Raw genomic sequence first — 24,434 nt, forward strand, 5'->3', positions numbered from 1 at the left:
CTCGGGAGTCAAGGTGTTGCAGCATATTTTGCACAGTAGGAAAACTGCAGGGGGTCCAGCAGGGGCTCTGCGATGTCCTGAACACCAGTCTCTCAAAGGACTTCACGACTACAGACGTCAGGGCCTTTAGTCAATATTTAACCGTAGTTAATGAGCACCATATCGAAGAAGTCTAATAAAATAGGAAGTATTGTACTTGCGTCTCACTGTTCTCAGGTTACGGAAAGCAGTGAGCTTTCGTAACCTGTGGATCTAATGTAACAATTTCAACTAAAGATTTGGACCAGGTACTAGGCTCGTCTACGGAGCCCACAAAAAAACACCAGACCAAGTCAATTTATGTATGCAGTGTAAGTGTTTTTCCCGCCTATCATTAATTTATTGTTTATCTTAAGTTTACTTTCAAGGGTTTAATTTAAAAGATGGATAGAGAGAGAGACAGAGAAGACTCAAGTGACCTGAGAGGTGAACAGAGAGCCCCACGGGACACAGGACCAGACCAAGTTAAAGGGTCCATGTCTCGAAACACCAGCCAACCGCACAGGCTCGTGCACGGGTCACCACTCTCGGCCTCGAGCCGAATCTCCGCAGAGGAGTAACGACCTACTTTTAAATTATGAAGTTTAAATTCCTTTCTTAAACAGTCTCAAAACGAAAGAGGAAAATAAGTTGTCGCTGAAAACCGTGCGCCGAAGCGTGCAGGAAAAGACCATGGGACTTCAGGAGGGTAAAGTTGAACTTCAATCAGATTTATTCAACAGAGTGTCACACAAGCAGATAATACGTGCAGCACGGGTCTTAAGGAAAGGCAGCTCTTCGCTCTATTCCTCGACAGACTGACTCTTTAAGAGAGTGCAAAGCATTATAGAATCTCTAAGAGCATTTGTGATTGGACAGGACTAAGATGCGGGAGTCTCCTGGTTTAGACTTTGAGATCCCATTTGGTGGAGCGCAGGGTTGGATCCACCGCTCTTGGCGCACGACTGCTTCAATAGCTCAAGTGTTAGTGTGTGCATGGGGCGACAGTGGCTCAGTGGTTAGCATGCTCGTCTTTCAATTCGATCCCCAGCTCCATAAGTCCATGTTGTTGTGTCCTTGAGCAAGACACTTAACCCCTAATTGTTCCCTGTTGCTGTGTCTACGTTATAGAGCAAAGATGTAAGTCGCTTTGGATAAAAGCGTCAGCTAAATGTAACGTAATGCATGTTGTACATATTTGTGCAATCTACTATAGCAAACTGTATCTTGTCAAAACTGCCACTGCTAAATTCCTAATTTAGCAAACTGTATCTCATTAAAACTGCCAAGCAAGGCCAAGTTCCCATTCTATCAAACTATATTTTATGTGATCTGTGGCCAAGCACCTTATGCTCCCTCCTTTCTTGGTCTTGTGACTGGGTCTGATGGCCTTGAGTCGCAGACTCTTTGGGCCATACCTCTACAATTGGAGTTTTTCCCTCCTTGAGCAGTTATTTTCACCTCAAATAACCTAGCCTCATAGCCTGTTGTACAAAATGGATGCTGAAGAGAAAAGTCCATCTACAGGATATTTCTTAAGTGTTCAAGAATTGACAGAACTTTACCTCTTTACCTCTAAACATGACGTCCATCTGCTATCTGACTACTAGTGATACACCACATGATTTCCCTGACAGGACTTCAGTAAATGCATACAGGAGAGATTATATTGCCTTTACACTAGGTGTATTTGCAACACAGATTACAAGCATCTCACAATTAAACATTTGCTAACCCCCCCCCCCCCCCCCCTTCCCGTCCACGTTCTGTCATGGTGAACCCTCACTCCTTTCTAACCTCCCACTTTGATTTCCTGTTTTGTTTGTTCTCATTCTTTCATTCTGCGGATGTTGACAATTTGAAACGAGGCCCTGTCTACTTTCGCACAGTGTTTTTTATTGTGACTCTGAAGTCAATGAAAGAACACATTAATGCCTTGGTTAACTTAAAATTAGGATATGTCAGATATAAAAATGGTTACAGTGGTTTAACCGGCATAAGGACTGTAATGTTATAGTATTGTAATGTTATGTGAAGTCTAAACTGATTTTGATGTTTCTCAGAGATGGTTGAACCAGATGGTGTAAATGTGTGTGTGTGTGTGTGTGGGAGGGGTGTGGGGGCGGGGGGGGGGGGGGGGGGGGGCGTTAACAGAAAGAGGGTTTAGTTCTCAGAGCAAAGGAAAATCCAACTTCTTTGATCTCAAGGTCTAATTCTGTGTTTACACCGGATGTGGCGAGAAATATTCGCAAGTGTTTTGCACTGTCAGTTCTGTTTTTGTTATACAGGGTTGCAAACTAATACTTTATGAGAGAAAAAAAAGGTTTTATCTGATTAATTGATTACTCTAAAAAATAATAAATCGATTATGATAATAATCGTTAGTTGCAGCCCTAGATATTTGTATATTTGTTTGAATATGAAATGCACCTAAATTGAGTTTTTACAATGAGCTGTTGACCTGAACTTTTGTCCATCCTTCTTGTGCGCCGCCCGCAGTGTGTACCTGGTGGATCACGCGTGGACGTACCGCGTGGACCACGCCCGTCAGCAGCTGGAGCAGATCCCCGGCCTGCTGCCCAGAATGGCCGCCCTCGTGGGGGTGGACTTCCACGGCGAGGCCCCTGACCCGGACACGGTGGAGCTGGTGATGGAGCGCATGTGGAAGCACAACCAGACCTATAAACTCTCCCAGGGGGTACGTCAGAAAACATGATCCAGCCTCTCGTTCCCTAAAATTCAAATTGGCAGAAACATTTCTTGGTTTGAGTGTCCAGCAGCTTGTTTTCTCATTTCTGCCACTGTAGATTTAATTTAATGTTCACCCACATATCTACATCACCAAACAATTAAATAACCCTTTTTACATTTTACACCTTTTAATTTATGCTGCTGTCGGTGTCCCAAAATGTTTGAAAATAATTACTGAGTTTATTCTTTGGGCAAAGATTAATGCGAGCAAGCCTCCGCAGACCACCTGCTCATGTTCAAAGTCTTCTATCTGTGAGGTATTGCTCCTTTTTAAACTACATTTCCACACTTAATTTTCCTAATGGGGCCTCTGAAAATTCTCAAGCTTTTCCGGTCAGGCTTTTTATATGTTCTATACTGTTTTAATATGTTGGTCTCATAGATGTATGTTTACAATGCCAAATGTATTTGATATTTGATTTGATGTATCTGCCGCACATTCTGTTTAGAGAGGCTTCTGTTTTAGAACGAAGGTCCCTCAGAAGTGTGTGCACAAACTGAGGGCTTAGACTCCGACTCACTTTTAAGACCTATGGTCTACCGCCGAGGTGATCACGGATCTACATGACCTAGCTAGATCCTTGATCGCCACTTACTTTGATTCATTAGTCAGTGAACACAAAGACACATTGGATTATTATAAGAAAGCAAAAAAGCCACCTTTGCAGGAGTAAAAAACATATTAGTCTCCCTGTCCTCTTCCCCCTCCCTCTTCTCGTACGGCTGTGTTTGACCATGACAGTCTCCCGAGGATAAAGTACCGGTGTGGTACATTGTGGATGAGTTTGGCTCCCGACTGCAGCACTCAGACCAGCCCAGCTGCAGCATGGCCCCCTTTTTCTACGTTCAGGGCGGGGTGGCCTACTCTGTGCTCTGGCCCCTGCAGGACCTGCAGGAGGGAGGTGAGTGGGCCCATACACGGACACACACACGTACACAAACACGTACGCAAACAGAGACGTGGTTCAGATAAAGGATGGATGGACGGACGTGTGCAAATACAAGGACTTTTTCTCTCTTGATGTGCTTCCGCAGAAGCACAAGAGAAGCTCGTAGTAACAACAAAGCTGGACAGATAAAAGTAGACAAGACAGAATAGTTGTTTACATAAGTATTATACAAATATGTATAAAAAGTAGATAACCAATGTGTTAGTGGTGTTGATCTGGAATACTGATGTTGATTTGTGTATTTTTATGGAAACAATCACTTGAATCACTTAATTTTTTTTTTTAAGTAGCAAAGAAACAGAATAGATTTAACATTTGTGATGGTTTATGCTGACTTGAGAGCAGTTGAAATGTTTTTTGGGACTGTGGTGAAAACAAGTCTGAAACCTTGAAGACCAGCTGCTAAAACAAAACAAGGAAGACAGTCCATAGCGGCCAATAGGGATCACGGACTAATCTCTAATAGTATAATCTCTCATATTTGCCCTTCTTTTTTTTCTTTTGCGCTGATCCGATTTGTTTTGGTGCTTTATAGTCATCAACAACAACAACAATGCAAATGTTTGATTTCAAAGACAAACTCCCACTTTCTTAAAGCTCAGAGCACGGTGCAGCCTGCTGAGAAGCCCTTCTGTTCCATGGTGTGGTCTTATCTTGTGTTTCTTCTCCAATTCACACCCTTTGATTGGGTGTTCACACCAAACATGTCAAGATTTTGACCTGCGTCCAGATTACATGCAGAGTCAATGCACAGCTGCGTGGATGCGTATTTTCCAGTGGGCAGCGCAACAGTGAGTTATAATAAAAACATTTAATAAAAAGAGTGGATGAATTCAACAGATACAATACTTAATCAAAGCCCTCTACATCTCAGCCGCAACCACAGACTGTAAAGAGTTAGCTATTGTTCCAGCAGTCTAAGAAAAGAGAGACCGTGGTTGAATACTGAACATTCGCTTGGTTTAAGGCAGTGGTTCTCAAACTGTGGGGAGGTATTACAAGTGGGGTGCAGGGCGAGTTGCAGATTCTTTTTTATTTTTTAAGAATCCTTTATTAATCCCACAGTGGGGGAATTATTCTCTGTATTTTACCCATCCTTAGTAATTAAGGAGCTTTGACCTGCTGTAAAGCACTGGGGCTTCCGTGTCTTGCTCAAGGACACGTTGGTGGGTGGGTGGGTGGATGGATATAGTACTGAGACCTTCCCACTCGGCATGAAAAAAATGTTTCCACAGATGAAGTGACCCGGGACTATACGTATGGAGAGGCGGACCCCCTTGTGAGGCGATGCCGTCTGTTACCATGGATACCTGCCGATCTAGAAGGGGTTAGCAGTGTCACAACTGAGCCCCCAGACTCGTACTACGAGGTGAGGAGAACTGTGTAATGGTAAAATGTATTTCTGCCGTAAGTTCAAGGTTGGAGAGGCCAGTGGAAGCCAAAACTGTGCTCCCCGTCAATTATCTTAAAATATTGCTGTTATTCTCTTCAAAGCCTAGATACAGGATGTGGGTGGATAGATAAGTATGCACCTGCTGATAAACTTAATTAATAGTTGGACCAAGAACATAAGACTTGGTTAGGTAATTAAAAATAACCATGCTTTGGGCCCCCTTTAAGGGTGCGGTTTATTTTCATTGGTTCTCTTAACCTTTTTTTTGTTTCTTTGTAAGACAGACAGATGGACAGGGAGAAACCTTTAAATACCTAGAAACGGACACAAGTCTGTGCAAGTCTTTTCCACTGTCTCTGTGATATGTGCCTGTGTAAACTGCTCTCCACTTGCAAGCAAATAATCACTCTTTACAACTTCTGTTCCAGAGACTTTATTGTCTGTTCATTAGAAAGCTCAAATTACAATTCTCAACTCTTCTGCCTCTGCCCAAGTGACTCAAAAGATAATTTTACACAACAACTATCACTGAGGTTCAAGAAACACAAATATATTTTGTTTCTCCAGTCCTGGTTTAAATGGTTGTGATACTGTTTGAATGCAGGAAAAAAAACCAGAGCACATCCAGAGAAATCATATCAGCAGTTGATTAATTTCTGAGGGGACTGAGTAAAATAACTTCATTCTTGTCAGAGTTCAGCAACAAGAAGTTGCAGGTCATGCAGGTTTTTATGTCTTTAAGACATGCTTGAAGTTCAGCGTCTTGGTGGATTTCATCTGGCTTAATCAATAGATATAGTTGAGTATCATCGGCAGTAAGTAGCAGTGAAAGTTTATAGAATGTTTTCTAATAATATTACATAAAGCGTATATAAGGTGAATACAATTGGTCCAAGCACAGAACCTTGTGGAACTCAAGGACGAACGGCAGTGGTCATCGAAGCCTCGATGTGTGACGTTACACAGCTGCTTCTTTGTGAAGTTGGGCCTGATAGCTCATCGGACTTTGTGTGTAGTTCCCTTGTACTTTTTCTAATTAATCATCCCCCAAAGTCTCACTCGTCATGCTGTGAGGTCATCACTGCCCCCTGTGTGTACTTCTCCAGGCCATTGTGTTGGCGAACAAGGAGGAGCTTCCTGTGGAAATCCAACCCTACACTGTGCCTGACGACAAAATCCTCAAGTAAGTGTCTCACTTGATCAGATTATGTTTGTCTTCAGTCCAAACACGAAAGACCACTTAGTGGATCACATTCTGTTAATGTCAGATTGGCATTTTTGCCAATTCAGGGATGTGTGGAAATTTTTAAGAATTTATGTTTTGTCAGAGCACCTCGTTTGTCCATGTAATGACCGCAAATAACAAGAAAAAAATAAATAATAATAATAAACATTTGAAATTCAATAGGTCCTCCGCTCTGACGTTGTAAGTGCTCGGGCCCTAATGAGTGTTGTTGTGTGCTTCTTTAATATTGCGCTTTAGTGTGTTTTCCACTTTTCTCCATGGTTCTGTTTCTCTATTTAGGGTTTACTCCGACTTGTCACAAGTAACAAACAACCTGACTCACCCACGGTTCCAGCTAACGGAGGAGGAGGAGGAGGCTGATATCATTTGGAGCTATAATCACATCAAAGACTACAGGTCAGCAACACGCACGCACGCACACACACACACACACACACACACACACACACACACACACACACACACACATTTAATCTCTATCTATTGTTGGAGTCGAGTGGATGAAATTTAAATGTTTTTTCTTGGTCATTGAATTATTAAGGTTACCCAGTAGCACTGAATTAATAGAAAAACAATGAAAGAAAGAAGAAAAACTATTGTAACAGATGGACTTCTATGAGGTTAGCCCCATAGGCTTTGAAGAGATGTAGGGCTCTAACCATGTTCCATTACACTGTCGCAATAACGAGGCCAAAAGTGCACAAGTTTAACGTGGAAAAGTTCAACTGGTTATGCGCGCAAGAATTAACCACTGACCAGTGGCGGCCGGCCCATAGAGGGAAATGGGGCTCAGCCCCACCCACCTTGAGACAATTAAAGAAAAAAAAAAAAAAAAATTCCATCCATCCATCCATTTTCCGCCGCTTATCCGGGGTCGGGTCGCGGTGGCAGCACACCCAGCAGACCGACCCAGGCTTCCCTCTCACCCGCAACATTTTCCAGCTCGTTCTGGGGGACCCCGAGACGTTCCCAGGCCAGCCGGGAGATATAATCCCTCCAGCGTGTCCTGGGTCTTCCCCGGGGCCTCTTCCCAGTTGGACGTGCCTGGAAAACCTCTAATGGGAGGCGTCCAGGAGGCATCCGAATTAGATGCCCGAACCACCTCAGCTGACTCCTTTCGATACGAAGGAGCAGCGGCTCGACTCCAAGCTCCCCCCTGATGTCCGACCTCCTTACCCTATCTCTAAGGCTGAGCCCGGCCACCCTACGGAGGAAGCTCATTTCGGCCGCTTGTATCCGCGACCTCGTTCTTTCGGTCACGACCCAGAGTTCGTGACCGTAGGTGAGGGTTGGAACGTAGACCGACCAGTAAATAGAGAGCTTCGCCTTCCGACTTAGCTCCCTCTTCACCAAGACTGACCGGTACAGCGCCTGTTTTACTGCTGCAGCCGCACCGATCCGCCTGTCGATCTCTCGCTCCACCTTACCCTCACTCGTGAACAAGACCCCGAGGTACTTGAACTCCTTCGCTTGGGGCAGGCATGTTGTCCCCACCTGAAGGGAGCAATCCACCGGTTTCCGGCAGAGAACCATGGCCTCGGATTTGGAGGCGCTAACCCTCATCCCTGCCGCTTCACACTCGGCTGCAAAACGCCCCAGCGAATGCTGGAGGTCACGTTCTGAGGAAGCAAACAGGACCACATCATCTGCAAACAGCAGAGAGGCGATCCCGAGGCCCCCAAACCGGATTTCCTCCGCCCCCCGGCTGCGCCTAGAAATCCTGTCCATGAAGGTCACAAACAGGACCGGTGATAAAGGGCAGCCCTGGCGGAGGCCAACACCCACCGGGAACGTGTCTGACTTAATACCGAGGATACGGACACAACTCCTACTGCAGGCGTATAGAGACCGAATAGCCCGTGCCAACGTATCCGGCACCCCGTACTCCTGCAGCACCCCCCACAGAACCCCCCGAGGGACCCGGTCGAAAGCCTTCTCCAAGTCCACAAAGCACATGTAGACTGGTTGGGCAAACTCCCAAGACCCCTCCAGTAGTCCCGCAAGGGTAAAGAGCTGGTCCACTGTTCCACGACCGGGACGGAATCCGCACTGCTCCTCTTGAATCCGAGGTTCGACAAGCGGTCGGAGTCTCCTTTCCAGCACCCTGGCATAAGCTTTTCCCGGGAGGCTGAGTAGTGTGATACCACGATAGTTCGAGCACACTCTCCGTTCCCCCTTCTTGAAAATGGGAACCACCACCCCGGTCTGCCAGTCCATGGGCACTGTTCCCGACCCCCATGCGACACTGAAAAGGCGTGTCAGCCAAGACAGCCCAGCAATGTCCAGCGCTTTCAGCATCTCAGGGCGGATTTCATCCACCCCCGGCGCCTTGCCACCAAGAAGCTCTTTAACTACCTTAGTGACCTCTGCCAGGGATATGGGTGCACCCACCCCAAGGTCTTCAGGCACTGCCCCCTCCCCAGGGGACATGTTGGCCGGGTTTAGGAGTTCCTCAAAGTGCTCTTTCCACCGTCCGACGATGTCCCCAGTCCGAGTCAGCAGTTCCCCTCTCCCGCTGAGAACAGCCTGGGGTAGGCCCTGCTTTCCCTTTCTGATCCGCCGGATGGTTTGCCAGAACCTCTTTGAGGCCAACCGAAAGTCCTTCTCCATGGCCTCCCCGAACTCTTCCCATGACCGAGTTTTAGCATCCGCTACCGCCGCAGCTGCAGCCCTCTTGGCCTGCCGGTACCCATCAGCTGCTTCAGGAGACCCCTGGGCCAACCAGGCCCGAAAGGCCTCCTTCTTCAACTTGACGGCTTCCCTCACCCCCGGTGTCCACCACCGGGTTCTCGGGTTACCGCCGCGACAGGCACCAACGACCTTCCGACCACAACTCCTGACAGCAGCTTCCACAATAGAGGCTTTGAACAAAAAAAAAATTTGAAAAATATAATTATATTAATACATGATACAAATTGTCACTTTTTGTGTTGTTGAGCCAGTGCTTGTTGTGGGGCTTCATCGATTTTGCCCAAAGAAGACGGGCCTAATACGCAGTTTAGCCAATCACCGATTAAAGAAATAAATGAGTGAAGTAAAATTCATCCAATCAACGCCGTAAAAAAGACTTCCGGAGGGGCTATTCTCATCTTGCCCAAGAGCACGTTCCCGTGCCTAAGGGCTCGTGTCTCCTTCACTTGTTGCGTGTTCTCGCCGGCTTCTCTTCTCTCGCAGCAACATTTTAATAAGAAGAGGAGCGTCTCAGCACGAGCACTACTCTTGCAAGAAGACTCAACCCTTACGAGATCAAATCTCTCTTCCAAGACCAGTTTGAGAGAAGAACTTGGGCAGAGAAACTCCAGGTGAAACAACTGATTACAGATCAGCCGCCTGAACTCGGTATAAACGGAACCTGTCAGAACATTGAAGCTAGAATATCAGGACTTACTGATGACCGCTTTCCCACAGAGGTTTTATGTGCGTCTGGTGAGTGAAATGCTGATTTTACATTTGCAGTCGTATTTAATCATAAACTAGCCACAGCGCTGTTGTTACTGCTGCACCTGAGGGTGCTGGTGTTTCTACTCGCGGCCTCTCCTTGGTTCGGGGAGAGGTTGCTGCTGGCGCAGCTGTGCTGCAATGTCATGTTTGTACAGGGTCAGTGTTGCGGTTTTTGTTGATAGATTTGGACAACATGTATTTTTGTTGACACTATGGGTTGCGCTCTCCCCTTGCTGTGCTGTTTTTTGCTGGGCGCATTTCCTCCACTGAAGTGCGCCGTGACCGGCTCTAGGTCGGCTTGGAAAGGTTCGGGGCTGAAGGTGGCACGCCGGCTGCGGTTGCGTGCTTTAGAGCGCCCATGCCCGGACCTCGCCGCTGCCCGGGGCCGTAGATCATGTGTTTGCTGTACTTCTCTCCCTGCCGGGGAGGGACGCGGCACTGTTGACCGGCGCGCAGTGTCCTTAGTGCCGCTATGCGGCGCCAGGGCGGGGATCGGCCCACGTAAAGGGCGTCAGGGGCCTGCGGCGATGTCGGCAACCCACCCAACCCGTCTTTAAACACAGACCAAGGAGTCTAACGCACGCGCAAGTCAGAGGGTTCTGAAACCCCTTTGTGCAATAAAACTCAGGTGCGGCGCGTCTCCATCTATCTATCTATCTATCTATCTATCTAGTAAGTGTTGGAATAAATGTTAAATATTTAACTCCAAAGTAATTCATGATACCTCTTTTTGCATTGAATCATATGGGGATGTTTGCTGAAATTGATTGGCTGGCCCTACCCAAAAATAAATCCACCAGCCGCCATTGCCGCTGACATTTGAAAGAATACATGTTTTAGGAACTGATATAGACATTTCCTGTTATGCAGACGTGCTCGGCAAGATGTTTCCTGTTCTTGCTAGAACATGCTTTGCAGTGTGAAGGTAAGTATGTAAGCGATCACAGCTCAAGGTTTAGTTACCCTGGTTACAGGCAACACATAGAGATTTTAACCTATACCCATGTGATCCACTGTCACATGGATTTTGGAGATTGGCCAGTTTTAGATAGATCATATCTGAGGTATTTTACTTACTCTCTCAATAGCTGCAGTTTATTTTTTGTTATGCTTTATGTTCCCGTACACAAAGAAATTCCAATAGTGATAAGCGCAGAGAGGATACTCGCTATTGGAATTCCTCCTGTTTTGGAAAATACCAGAATGTGATTAACATAAAATAAAATCTGACTCCCCTGTGGAGGTTAACATTTAGCTATTTTTAGCAGCTATTATCTGAGAAAAAATGGTAGAATTTCCACAACACCCCCAATTCTAAAAAGTGACATGACCCCAGTAAAGATTTGTTTATTATTTTAGCCGTAAGGCTTTAAAGAACCTGCTCCCATATTTTCCGTCTGGCCCTGAATGAAGGACAGTGTGCAGTACCTGTCCCTCGTTTGTTGTTTGTTCTCTAAATGGCGAAGCCGCTTCTATTTTTCTTTTTAGTTCTTGCGTGATAGACTGTGGTGGCTAGGTTTAAATTATAAACAGTCTGGTAGCTGATTGTTACCTCAATACTTTCATGCTTTTTGACATTGAGGGTCCTTGATTTATCATTTTATTCATTTTTATTATTTTCTCAGCTTAAAATAACAGATTTGTATGCCCCAGACTTACCCCAAAAATATTATTTTATATTGTGTCGAATCACAAACGGTTTCCGCTCTTTTATCAAACACTTTTATATTTCTCTTTTTATTGAGTGTCCGCAGTCCCATGACTTGGTAGTTATTTGTGTTTATACAACCGGGGTCAGCCAAAGTGGGTCCTCGACGCCCCCCTCCCCTCTTTGCTCTCCCCCCTGCTTCCTCCTCCTCCTCTTTGCAGTCCCTCTTCCAATGTTCTTTCTGTCCTCAGTGGAAGCAAGCCCCCCCTCTTTGTGTCCTCCTTCATCCACTCTCCCTCCTCCGCCTATGTCCGCGTCCACGCGATTTCCCCCGCTTTTGGTTATCTCGAAGTAAACATCCGAACAACCAGATTTAGTAATCATCATTTTTTAAGTTGATGACATAAGTAAATTAATTTCAGGGACTGAGGCCATGTTTTCTGAAATATGATATACTGGTATATTTTGCTTGCCGTATCCTATTCCAGATCTCTTATGCGCTGCTTTGAAGCACGGGCCATAGGTTTGGCGCCTTGCTATCTCCAACGCAGACAACAGATCAACTATTATAGCTGCGTTTTGGCGGTGCGTGTCCGGGGGTTGCGGCGGTAGGATACAGAGAGTGGAATGACGTGTTCGGAGGTGTTGCTGCTGCAACAAGGGGAGCGAGAGGAGGGGCAGCATACTGGGTAGCACCACTTCATCTGTCTTATCACAAAAATGTGCACTTGGATACAGTTTAGAAGAGTTAGTCATGTTTTGTTTACACTGCTTGTTATTTTCTTGTACTTTCTGTTCTCCATCTTTTTTGGATTTTAATGCTTCTCTTCAAATGTGTTTTTATATATTTCGTCTCTCTTATTAAAGTTTCCTCTTTAACCCCTCTGCTATCCTTAGATCCCAGGTTTTATTTTTATTTTCTTAATGCTTTTTTACTTTATTTTATTTTATACCAAGTAAAAAACCCTTTTATTTGTTTTGTTTTGGGATTTCTTCCTTTGGACTTACCTTCTCATTCCCTCGGATTAACCACTATCTCATCACCGTCTTATGATTTTAAATCTGCGTCTCGCCTCAAGATTTGCACTATTATTTAATGATATTTACACACACAAGGCACAGATGTTGTCTTTATGGCTTTGTCACTAGCTTCACAATACTCCCATATAATGAATGAAACTAATATATGATTATGAATTTAACAGAAGAACAGTAACTGATGAAAAATAAATAAGTTTTTGTTCCAACATCTGTATAACACACTGATGTAGGATTGAAATATAACCCAGTCTGCACTTTAACCTTTTCCCGTCGGTCCAAGCCAAGAATGTGCCTTCATTTTGGAAAGTCCCATGTTCTTTAATAAGTGAAATCTCTTTGTTTGTATGATTAGACATACACTCACCTAAAGGATTATTAGGAACACCTGTTCAATTTCTCATTAATGCAATTATCTAATCAACCATTCACATGGCAAGAGCTCACCAAAATTGGACAGTTGAAGACTGGAAAAATGTTGCCTGGTCTGATGAGTCTCGATTTCTGTTGAGACATTCAGATGGTAGAGTCAGAATTTGGCGTAAACAGAATGAGAACATAGGTCCATCATGCCTTGTTACCACTGTGCAGGCTGGTGGTGGTGTAATGGCGTGGGGATGTTTTCTTGGCACACTTTAGGCCCCTTAGTACCAATTGGGCATCATTTAAATGCCACGGCCCACCTGAGCATTGTTTCTGACCATGTCTATCCCTTTATGGCCAGCATGTACCCATCCTCTGATGGCTACTTCCAGCAGGATAATGCACCATGTCACAAAGCTCGAATCATTTCAAATTGGTTTCTTGAACATGACAATGAGTTCACTGTACTAAAATGGCCCCCACAGTCACCAGATCTCAAACCAATAGAGCATCTTTGGGATGTGGTGGAACGGGAGCTTCGTGCCCTGGATGTGCATCTCACAAGTCTCCATCAACTGCAAGATGCTATCCTATCAATATGGACTTAACATTTCTAAAGAATGCTTTCAGCACCTTGTTGAATCAATGCCACATAGAATTAAGGCAGTTCTGAAGGCGAAATGGGGTCAAACACAGTATTAGTATGGTGTTCCTAATAATACTTTATTTGAGTATCTAATCCTGACATGAATGTAAGTATTTATTCTTTGTCCTTATGCGCATAAAAACCCAGTTATAATACAGGTAGATCAAATCAAGCATTCTGATAGTTAGCACTGTACACTGCACATTCTTATAGCACTGTACAACCCGTTTACATTTACCAGAGCCTTCTATGTCAGTGTGCACTCAAAATAATTTGAATTGCACAATTGTTAGTTGTCATTTTAAGCTTGACAGTTACCAAACATGTGTTGCCAAGGGTTTCTCTTGCATCTATACTTGTAACAACACGCTGCTCCGTTAGGTTAGACAAGATGGCAACTACTTTATTCTTGTCTCCCTTTACGCTTGAACAAATCTTCCTCTCCTCTCTTTACATTTTCCAAAGTCTGAACTATGCTGTCTGGGAGAGATTTAAAGTACAGCACCTGTGTGCAGCGGTGATAAGCCCCTCCCAATGTAAAAAATAAATAAAATGCAGTTAACGCATGATCAAATAGTTAACGCTGTTTTACGTGGCTATTGGCAGGGTCAGATTACCACCCTGATTACTTTACCCTCCCCTCTCTTAACTTTTAGTTGTTTTTTTTTAGACCAAGACATTGTGTTGATGCCAAATAATCGTTCACTGCTGTCAGGGATTCCTGGGATTCTCCAGCTCTTGCTTAGTTCACAGAAACTGCCATAATATGTGTGACTTACGATTGCACTCTAGTTGGGATGTTCTCACACGGCTATCGCTAAGCTCACAACTTTAACCTTCACGTACCCAGTGGTGAGGACTACACACCTCTCTACATAGTTGGCGTCCTTTGTTATGGACCACGTCCACCAACCATTTCCCAGAAATCAGTGCTTGCGTATGATGCTATCCTGGCCTACACTAACACTTACAGTCATTGAGCACCGAGTCCCGCCCCTTAGGGAGGGAGAGCCCTTCAAAGCTTTAGTGAGGTCTATTCAAGTAGTAATATGAACCCCAAATGAATTATAATACTTGTGTTATTTTATTTTTTAAAAATCAGAATTTATTTGTGAAAAAAAATTATATATATAACAAAAATAAAAAAAAACATAACTTGCCAAGCAGTGATTATAGGTTAAGAGTATCTTCTCAATATACTGTACTTTTATGCAAGGTGAATCACGGTCTCTAGCCGACACTTTCTCTTCCATCTTGAGCATCACTAGATTATATTCAAGAAATAAAACACACATAACCACTTTAAAGGCACCAAACCACACAGAACCCATTTCCCTGTAACATGGCAGGACCCCAAAACCTTCCTCCCTTATTCTAATTTATGATGCCCTGAAGTTTGGGAGAGTCCTGCAATTCAGCTTCTCGGCCTCCCGAGTCACTAAAACAACTAATCTGGTTTAAACATCTTAACGTCTTGCAGCCTGTTTTCTGCGCATTCACAATGTACTGCTGCTTTACGTTGAGTGTCAAGCCGACGCTTGCTACCCGCAAGACCCTACAGTTTGTTACAGCGTCCGGTTGTCGTGCCTAACGAGTTCTGTTCTTTCTTCACTCTGAAACAATGTAACACTATCTTAGTTTAAAGAGGTCATAGAAAGGTCAGGGCCCTAGTTGATAAGAGATTCACATAAATTGCAGGTTGTCCAACAATAGTTCCTTGTGGGCGCTGCTGGGCTTGCGGGCTCGGGGCTGAAAAGGTCAAACCAAACTCAAATTTGTGACGGCAAACAACCCCACCATTATAATAGAGACGCAACTTTTTTAAATTTTTTTTTATACAACTGTCTTGACTTTTTCTTCTCTGGCAGGAAACTAAGTGAGGAACGACCCCGTGTGATGCTTAACCAATTTCCCTGTGAGAGCATCATCACTGTGAAGGACTGCATGGCTGCTGTGGCCCGCAGAGTGAAAGGCGGCTCCCAGCCTGATTGGTTACCAGAGACCTTCAACCTCCAGACAGAGCTGCCGCAGTTCGTCAAGCGCTATCAACAGAGGCAACAAAGGTTGGCATGTTATATTTTATACCCTAACACAGCAATTCCCAAAGTGTGGGCTGAGAGGTCATTTATAAATAAATAAAACGTTTTTCATTTTCAATTTTGAAAAGTTTGAAATTAATATAGAAATATTTATTATTTAACTTACGCGTTATTCTTTTACTGGTGTAACCGAGGGTTCTGTTCAAATGTTAATCGATTCCTGATCACATTGGTCTTAGGAAGAAGAGAGGCTGGACGTAATGGTGAAAGTTGAACACAGATATTTATTGAGCCTTCCAATAAATGGGAGTCCCTCTTAAGTAGATAATGAAGAGAAAAGTCTGTCTACTGGATAGTTCTTACGTGTTCAAGAATTGACAGAACAGGTACACTTGTACAGTCAATTATTATTTATTAAGCAATTACATACATGAAATGCATACCTACAAGGCCTTGGACTCAGCTCCCCCGTCTGTCTGTCTCCTCATAGTCAGTGCACCTCAGGAAGAGAGAGCCCCGATAGTCGAGAGCCGGGCGTATTTATCTGACTCCAATGCCCCTTTCTACTTCCTCTTTGTGCAGACATCTCTTCTCTAGTACATTTTCTTGGGTGATGAGTCTATAGGCATTACATCAGTAGGTATGTTCTAATAAGGTCATGTGTACTTCCGTGAGACTCTTTACATATGGGTCTTCTCATCAGTGAATGTATCCTAAAAGATTAATATGTGGCCCGTGAGACCCTTCATATACCAGTCTTCTCATTGCAAGGCATATTTCCTAAAAGATTAATATGTAGTCTGTGAGACCCTCTTATCGCGAGGCATGTTTTTGCAAGAACAATAAACATCTTTCCCAGCATGTCTGCAAGACAGAGAACATCTACATCTTCAGTTCCTAAAATATGCAACTTTTTAAATGTCAGTGTCTAACACATGAGCGCAACGTTTAGCAGTTTGCAGAAGTATGATTTTTACTATAAACTTGTGCACTTTTGGCCTGCACTTTTACCCTCTAAACTTATGCACTCTTGGCCTCATGATGGAACATGGTTAAAGCTCTGTATCCCTTCAATGACTAGACTTTCTTCCAGAGTATATAAGATTTATTTCAACAAGAGTTAGTATACATACAGTATTTTTACTGCAACTTCCTTTCTCTGGAGGTTAGCCCCTCAAGAGTTGAAAGACGGTCAAAACGTAATCTATGTTTAAAAGGTTACAAAGGTTATAACACCGTGCCCCAAATCTCTTATTCCTTGGGAGTCAGCCCCTCAGTTTACTCACAGCGTAAGAAAGTCTCCATTTGATTGCTCAAATAGAGTGGTTCAATCTCGGGTACAGAGTCCGAGAAGGAACTAAAGAGGTGCGCATTTATCTCTGTATATATAGGCAAGTGCGAGGGAGAATCCTACAGTGGGAGTGACAGGAGACAGTGATTTACTGATCTGACCTCGGTCACACGCTCAATGCGCGTTTGTAGATGCAGCTGCAAAAAACTTCCCGAAAGGGAAGCTGAACAGGTGTCAGTTAGGCTGGCGCCTTGTACGCAGAGTTGGCAGATGAAACGTGCCAATGCTGTTTGATGGGGTCATGATAAGTTTCCAGGTGACCAATTCTGTGACTTCGAGTGGCTTTGTAAATTGGCGTATTTGGCCGACATTTATAATCGTGCGCTTGTGTTATTGTTTTCTTGCTTTTCCGCTGAATTTAGGCATATTTGAATTTCTAAACTCTGCGGAGGGAAAGAAAAGCGTGAGGCCGGTAACAGGGCCGGTCTGAAGACCGCTTGCCAGAATGTGCCGGGTCTGGGACGTTAAGAGCCCCTGTCGCACCAGGTCCAGTCTTTTCAGATTTTATATTGGGCCGCGGAATTCTTGAGTTTGGAAACCGCTGCCCTAACAAAACCAAGCACTAAATCAGCACTAAACAAGATGTGTCGCTGTGTGTTTCAGAGGAGAGGATAACCACTGGATCTGTAAGCCCTGGAACTTGGCACGTGGCCTGGACACACACATCACCAACAACCTGGACTACATAATCAGACAAAGAGAGAGTACACCAAAGGTACACACACACAGACACACACACACAGTGTTGGATTCCGGAGATAAGCCCCTCACACAGGGCTATCTAATTGACCAGCTCTCTGTTCAATGGGTCCAGATTTCGGTAGATGGTTGGAGATCTGTTTAAGCTGGTGTCGAGGAAACTCGCCTGGCCATCTACCTGCCGTCCGTCCTGCCGTCTACCCCGCTTCCACTTACAACCACACTCTTGGTCGAATGCAGCTATCAGTCGCGTCAGTTATTGGCAGCTTTTCTTTAATGAACCTTGGGGCTTGGTAAGGTGCCAGGATAGGTTTATATCGCTGAGAATAAGCTCTAAGGGTGATGTGGTTAAATCCCTTAGTTAATGATGATTACTCTCTAAAAACTGACACTGAATAAACTCTCATCTATCTTCTTGTCAAGTAGGGCTACAACAACGAATCGATAAAATCGATAAAAATCATTGCAACGAATTTCATTATCGATTCGCTGTGTCACGCGATCATTACGCCACTCAATAAGTCGTGGAGATGTTTGAGTATTGAACAAAACAGTTGAGTGGAGCAAAACGCAGTCGCGTTGCGTGTACAATAACTTAACAGCTAGGCTAACCGTTGTCGTTAGCTCGCTAGCTAGTCGTTCGTTCTCCGTGTTTGAGCCGCGCTCTTGGGTTAGATAACGTCTTCATTTTAAAATACAGCGGAGGCTTCAAGAGAAGCAACGCATAAACATCTCCTCTGAGGTGCAGAACACAGACCTGCGTTCAACAGTCCGATATAATGTGGTTTCATGCAGAGGAAGTGTTGCTGGGATTTGTAGTTCGATATCTAATTAATAACATTTGTTTAGGTAAAGTGCAGTTCGTAAGTTATCCATCGATACATTGAGTGATTACTTCTGGAATATCATCTCTTGTTCTGAGTTCTGTGTGCGTGCATGTCTGTGAGTGTGTGTGTTTGTGAGTGTGCATCTCTGTAAGTGTGGGTGTGTGTCTGAGTGTGCATGGGTATAAGTGTGTATGTCTTTCCATGTGTGTGTGTCTGTGAGTTTGCATGTGTGTGATTGTGTGTGATTGTGTGCGTCTGAGTGTCCATGTCTGTGTAGCGAAGTTCTAACGTTCAAACAAATCTTTTTTAAGTTTTCTGATTTGTATTTCTTTCTTTTTTTTATAAATTCTTTATTGTTAAGATTTTTTGCACTGTGAATTTGCACTGTCAGTTCTGTTTTTGCAATAAAAGATTGCAATTTAATGCTTTAAAACTTTACTTTTTTATCCGATTAATCGAAAAAATAATCGACCAATTAATCGATTATTAAAATAATGGTTAGTTGCAGCCCTCATGTCGAGACTCGATGGGTCTCTCCGATGACGACTCAACATCCTCACAGAACACTAAAAAGACTGGGTTGAGGTTCAATTCACGTAGATTTATTCGCAACAAATATGTCACAAACAAAACCGGCTAGTCCCGGTAATCTGGACAATAGCTCTCGCCATCATCTTACCATCACAAACCCTGAACCACCAGAAGCACATATCATTTATAATACATCAGTGCAGGAAACACCCCTTTTGTCTATCCCACCATGCATTCCTGTAATACTCCATTGGTCCAGTAATTTACTCTCTCACTCTGTGTCATCACACACTAACCTCCCGCTCAAACCCTGCCTCTAAATCTAAGGGTTTTCGACAAACACTGTTAGTGCAAAGTCACATCATGACCTGTTCAAGGCTCTCTTACAACAACATGTTTTTGTTAAATGGAATGTTCTCTTATGAGGGGTCGTGTTCGGGCATGAATGTTCGTGGGCGACATGTCTTTGCAGTTGTTTCTGGTGAGGCTGATTTGGATAGGATTTGATATTAAGTCATAAGGATAAGACATTTCCTTATATACATGTACATGTCCGTGGCAACATGAGTCTTTAAAACATTTCTCCTCCCACACATGCTTCCAACGACCTCCATCAGAGTCCACCAGAGTATTTTTATTTGATGTATTGTTTTACTTATTTTCTTTATGTTAGAATTAGTATTATGCTCGTGTCATTTAATCATAGTATTCAAGGACAGAACATTCAGCTGACCTTGTTATTGCCAGATTTGTGGTCCAAGAAACTTCCGGTATGAACACAGTCTGTCAACCAGTAAAATGGGTTGAATACACCCTTGAGATAATAAAGCCGAACGGAGCAGAACATTGAGGTCAGAGTGGGACAGAACAATATAAAAGTGGAGTGGGACGCAACCTATGGTGGACTGCAGCAAGCCTGCCTCTCTACTACAGGGGGACCCAGAATTTGCCACTTAAAAAAAACAAGTTTGACACCCACCCGTGGGCCCGTCTCTCCTTAACCGTCATGTGGTGGAAAAACTATTTATTACTACAGTGAGTCCTATTTTACTGATATGAAGAACAGGGAGAACAAACGTTTGTCTTCAGAGTGTTTGTTCTCTGCACAGAGAAGGTTCAGTCATCATACTGTTGGAGGAAGAAGACTAGAAGAGAGTGTGCTGCTCATGAAAGAGCAGAGCACAAAGGTGGGGGCAGGAGGATGGGTGTAAGATCAGTCATCAGTCCGTGCTGGTTCTGAGGTGATCCAGTATTATGCACCCAAACAATTTCATAACCACATAGCTCAGGGTGACGTGGCCGTAGTTACATCATAAATCCAAAAGTTGCATTGTGCCCATGTAAATGTAGCCAATCCTGTGTGGTTAAATAAGTGATTACTGACTGATATTTTACTATTTTTTCCCCTGTAACTTTTTGTGTCTGTATTCTCAAGGTGGTGTGTAAGTACCTTGAAGATCCGGTGCTGTTCAACAGAGAGGAGGTGGGAATGGTGAAGTTTGACATTCGCTACATGCTGATGGTGCGCTCTGTGCAGCCTCTGCGCCTCTATGCCTATGATGTCTTCTGGCTGCGCTTTGCTAATAGGTATCCCATATATATGCATATGCATACACATACACGCATAAATGAATAGGAATGGCCTATGGAGCCGAATCAAGGTCAATAGAAAAAAAAAATTTAAACCGGCCTAATCTTATTTTTTGGGTGGTCACAGTTTCAGATGTTGTTGTTTTTTCAGTTTCAGACTTTTATCCTGGATCTAGTGTGGGGGCGTGGTATCAACTACGGGGGTATGGTCTCATGAATGACAGCGTAACAAAGAAGGCCTGAGGACCTGCCTCAACTATGTTGCCTTCAAGAAATGTGGGTACTGCGAAAATTGTGACTCGCTACTTTCATACAGCATATTCACTTGGCAGTAAACTAAATTGACACCACTGGCACAGTTATATTTATTAGCAAACCATTTTAAACCATACTTAGCATGAATCGCAGTAATTGGGAGCAATAAACTATGCCGGGCTGTGCCGTTCTAAAACCACACTATAATATCTGAAGTTTCGCACCACCGTGAACACAACGTACGGTCCCTGTTATACCGTGCGGTGTGTGAGATGAATGTTTCGAATTTCGCAAGGCACATGTGCCGCAGAGCCTCTGTTACATTCTTTTTAAAGTCTAAAAAAAAAAATCTGTTTGCTGTAAACTTCGTTACCCGTTTGTGAAGCTGTAGTTGAGACGTCCAGGACACTTAGCGAGAACAAGAGTGAAATTGAAAGTTGCGTCAATAAATCCTTTAGTGTGTGTGTGTGTGTGTGTGTGTGTGTGTGTGTGTGTGAGAGTGTGTGAGTGTGTGAGTGAGTGAGTATTATGTCTAGTTGATGCCTGTCTATGCACCTGTAAGAGAAATATACTCAAACACTGCGTGGAGATGACGGTCAGCTGTGGAAACTGTGATCCGCACAGATTAACTTGTGATAGTGTGCTCTATCACATCGCTAATGTTTTATATTAAAGACTACTGACTTTCATCTCTATCATCATAACCATAATCTACCCTCTGCAGCGCGCATTCATGCTAAGTATGGTCTGAAACAGCTTGTTAAACATAACTGTGCCACTGGCGGCAATTTTGTTTACTTTCAATCACGTGAATATGAAAGTAATGAGTCATAATTCTCGCAGTACGTTTTGTGAAGGCAACGTGGTTGAGGCAGTCCTCAGCCTTCTTTGTTATGCTGTCACTGATGATACCATGTCCGTATAGTTGATACCATGCAGAGGCGTCCAGATCCAGGCAAACTAAACTAAAAAAAAAACGATCTGATGAAGAATTAATTTGTTAGTTTTGGACTTGGTTGTGGTGCTACAAGAGTAGTCGTAAGCATGGATCCTGTTGAAGCCATGGGCATCTCTACCAAATTTCATGGCAATCCTGTGTTTCAATCAGGACCGACAGGCCAACATGCTGTCTGTGACTATGTCATCAATGTGTCTATGAACAACACCAGCGTCTGCAACTTTTATATAGAGAAAGGACTCTGACACCTGCCTGGATCTGACATTTGTTGTTTTTATCTAGACCTTTCTCCTTGGACCATTTCGATGATTACCAAAAGCACTTCACTGTCATGAACTACACAGAGGCTGTGGAGCTTAAGCAGGTACCTTATTACTGTTCTTCTTCTTAGCTCATCCGTGCACTATTTTGTCAACAGGCAAGCTCACCACGTTTCTTTTTTTACGATTACCGCATACCACTGGAAAGCTCCGCTTCTTAGCGTTTACAATCCTTTGGAATTACGTCAAAGAGTTACGGTAATTTGAATTTTGCATGTCACTTTCTGTGGCCGGAGACAGGGTTTGCACTACAAGAGTATTAGAGTTGTAAAATTAACTGACAACTGCATCCAGAGTATTTTTCCTCGGCATAACGCACATCAGACCCACACTCAGGACTGCGGCGCTCTGAGTGCTCATGGGACATATAGGGTTCTGCCTGACAGTCTCCTGCCAGCTTCCTGCATTGAGCCCTTCTGTAACAACGATTGAAGCAAAGAAAAGAAAAGTTGACAGTGAGTGCTGGGTATTTAATGAAATAAGCTGTGTGTCTTATTTGTTCTCATTGTGGTTCAAAGAATACACTATCAGCCAGCACTGTTCCACCAAGCATGCTAATGCTTTGTTCCCACCAAAAACGAGTAACATTCACAACACGTTTGGCGTGAACGCAGCTTTACTATGCTAGGCCCAAAGTCTGTCAAATTTGAAAACTCGTGGCCCTAAAGCCAAAAAGTTTCCCCACCCCTGGTCTGGTCCCTGTGGTCTTCATTCATTGAAAGACCACAGAAAGAAATACGTATTGTAAACATCTTTGTATCTTTACTGCAGCTTTTCTAATCAGAACTGTCCGTGTCTGTTTTTGATTTATAAACTAAAATAATCCAGCGGCTTCGGTCAGGGATCAATAATAAAAACTAAAATTATCCTCTGATTTAGCAACATACAGTGAGTACCACCTGAAAATCGAATGTAAGCTAACAAAGTAGGATTATGAAGATGTTGTTAACTGTAATCACCGTCTCTGTCTTTAGGTGCACTATGATGACTTCATTCCCATGTTTGAGAAGCAGTACCCACTGTATCCATGGAAGGGGGTGGAAGTAAGTGTAACCTTTAAAAACAGGACCCCATCTGTAGGTAGAATATGACCACATCTGGGTAGAATATGACCACATCTGGGTAGAATATGACCACATCTGGGTCATATTCTACAGGGCCACATCTGGGTAGAACGGATCTGACCCATGCATACAAACCTTTTGGAGACAGAGAAATTAGGGATGCAGATGGTGAGCTGAATTCAGACTGTAGAAATGAAATGTGTACACGTATAATTTTACTTAATATCACACGTTACTCTTCATCATAAATAGTCAAAGCAGCAGTGTTATTTGTACTAGTGAGCATAACTATTTCATACTTTTTTTTTTTCAACCAGCACAAATCTCAAAGTTGCTCTCCTCGGCACAAAGGAGAGGGCCAGACTACTGACACTCATGGTCATCTGTGGAGCAGCTGATGAAACTATCATTTTCTGTAAGATAACGTCAACTAGTGATAAAGAACTGCAGAACAGAGCGTCGGTAGTTTTTTTTAACAATTGAGAAGTCTCCCTGATTTTATATAGGGAGGGAGCAAGGATGGAGCTGTATTGGGACATCCTGCCCGAGACAGGCAGACAAAGCCAGTGTTCAGGGAGCACTTCCATTACTTTGTGATTTATAAATGGAAAAAGCTTACTGGCAAGCAAGCGTACGCAAGGTTTTATAAATCCAAATATTTTGGGCATATGTGCATTTCCTTCTTTGAACATACACAAACATTCAATGTGGGTTTCATATGTATAAAGACCCATATCTGGATATGAGAAGAAGAACACAACCTCAACAATCATTCTTTCATGATATTTCAGTACATTTCACCGTTACATGCACGTGAGCATTTGAACACAACACCTCCTTCCTCTTCCTTCCCCTCACAGGCAGAGGTGTTCAAAGCGTTCAGGCAGTTCTTCCAGGCTGCCTCGTCTCGACCGGCTCCGTGTGGTGTGTGTCCCTACCCATCATCCCGGGCCATCTATGCCGTGGACCTCATGCTGAAGTGGAGTATGGGGCAAAATGGTGAGCATTTGTTTTTTACTTGATTTATTAGTGTGATAAGTTAGCCTCTACAAATTTTATTGTTTGAGCCTCAGGGAATTGGAGCCCGAGCCCAAACTAGGGACACACCAATCCGACTTTTTTCTTTTTTCGGTTTCCTTATTTTTTATAATGAAAATAGTTTTCAAAATAATTTCACTCTGTTCCACCCGTTTCACGTCTCATTAGCCAAGAGCCTGGTTAGGTCACTAACCAGTGCGCCACAGAGCCCCAATGTCGAAGCACAAACTGCTTTTCATGTTGTCAATTCAGTTTTTCGAAACTCAAC

The 24,434-nt window shown here is 43.7% G+C and overlaps 1 protein-coding gene across 2 annotated transcripts in view; it reads left to right on the forward strand.

Moving 5' to 3' along the window:
* ttll12 (tubulin tyrosine ligase-like family, member 12) overlaps nucleotides 1-24,434 on the forward strand; it is a 28,545-nt gene that overhangs the window by 2,261 nt on the left and 1,850 nt on the right. Inside the window, exons 3-14 of one of the 2 annotated variants that reach the window (XM_068586618.1) lie at nucleotides 2,518-2,716; nucleotides 3,512-3,671; nucleotides 4,955-5,088; nucleotides 6,219-6,295; nucleotides 6,638-6,754; nucleotides 15,363-15,557; nucleotides 17,488-17,599; nucleotides 20,377-20,528; nucleotides 22,027-22,108; nucleotides 23,039-23,107; nucleotides 23,446-23,543; nucleotides 23,989-24,128. In XM_068586618.1, coding sequence (XP_068442719.1) covers nucleotides 2,518-2,716; nucleotides 3,512-3,671; nucleotides 4,955-5,088; nucleotides 6,219-6,295; nucleotides 6,638-6,754; nucleotides 15,363-15,557; nucleotides 17,488-17,599; nucleotides 20,377-20,528; nucleotides 22,027-22,108; nucleotides 23,039-23,107; nucleotides 23,446-23,526 — 1,378 coding nt within the window. In that variant the 3' untranslated portion in view covers nucleotides 23,527-23,543; nucleotides 23,989-24,128. Of the gene's footprint in view, nucleotides 1-2,517; nucleotides 2,717-3,511; nucleotides 3,672-4,954; nucleotides 5,089-6,218; nucleotides 6,296-6,637; nucleotides 6,755-15,362; nucleotides 15,558-17,487; nucleotides 17,600-20,376; nucleotides 20,529-22,026; nucleotides 22,109-23,038; nucleotides 23,108-23,445; nucleotides 23,544-23,988; nucleotides 24,129-24,434 lie in introns of those variants that run through there. The other variant, XM_068586617.1, reaches the window with a different exon arrangement.

The sequence above is a fragment of the Clinocottus analis genome, unplaced genomic scaffold (assembly GCF_023055335.1).
Source record: "Clinocottus analis isolate CAN_PGR_092001 unplaced genomic scaffold, fCliAna1.0.p SCAF_20, whole genome shotgun sequence".
Taxonomy (NCBI): Eukaryota; Metazoa; Chordata; class Actinopteri; order Perciformes; family Cottidae; genus Clinocottus; species Clinocottus analis.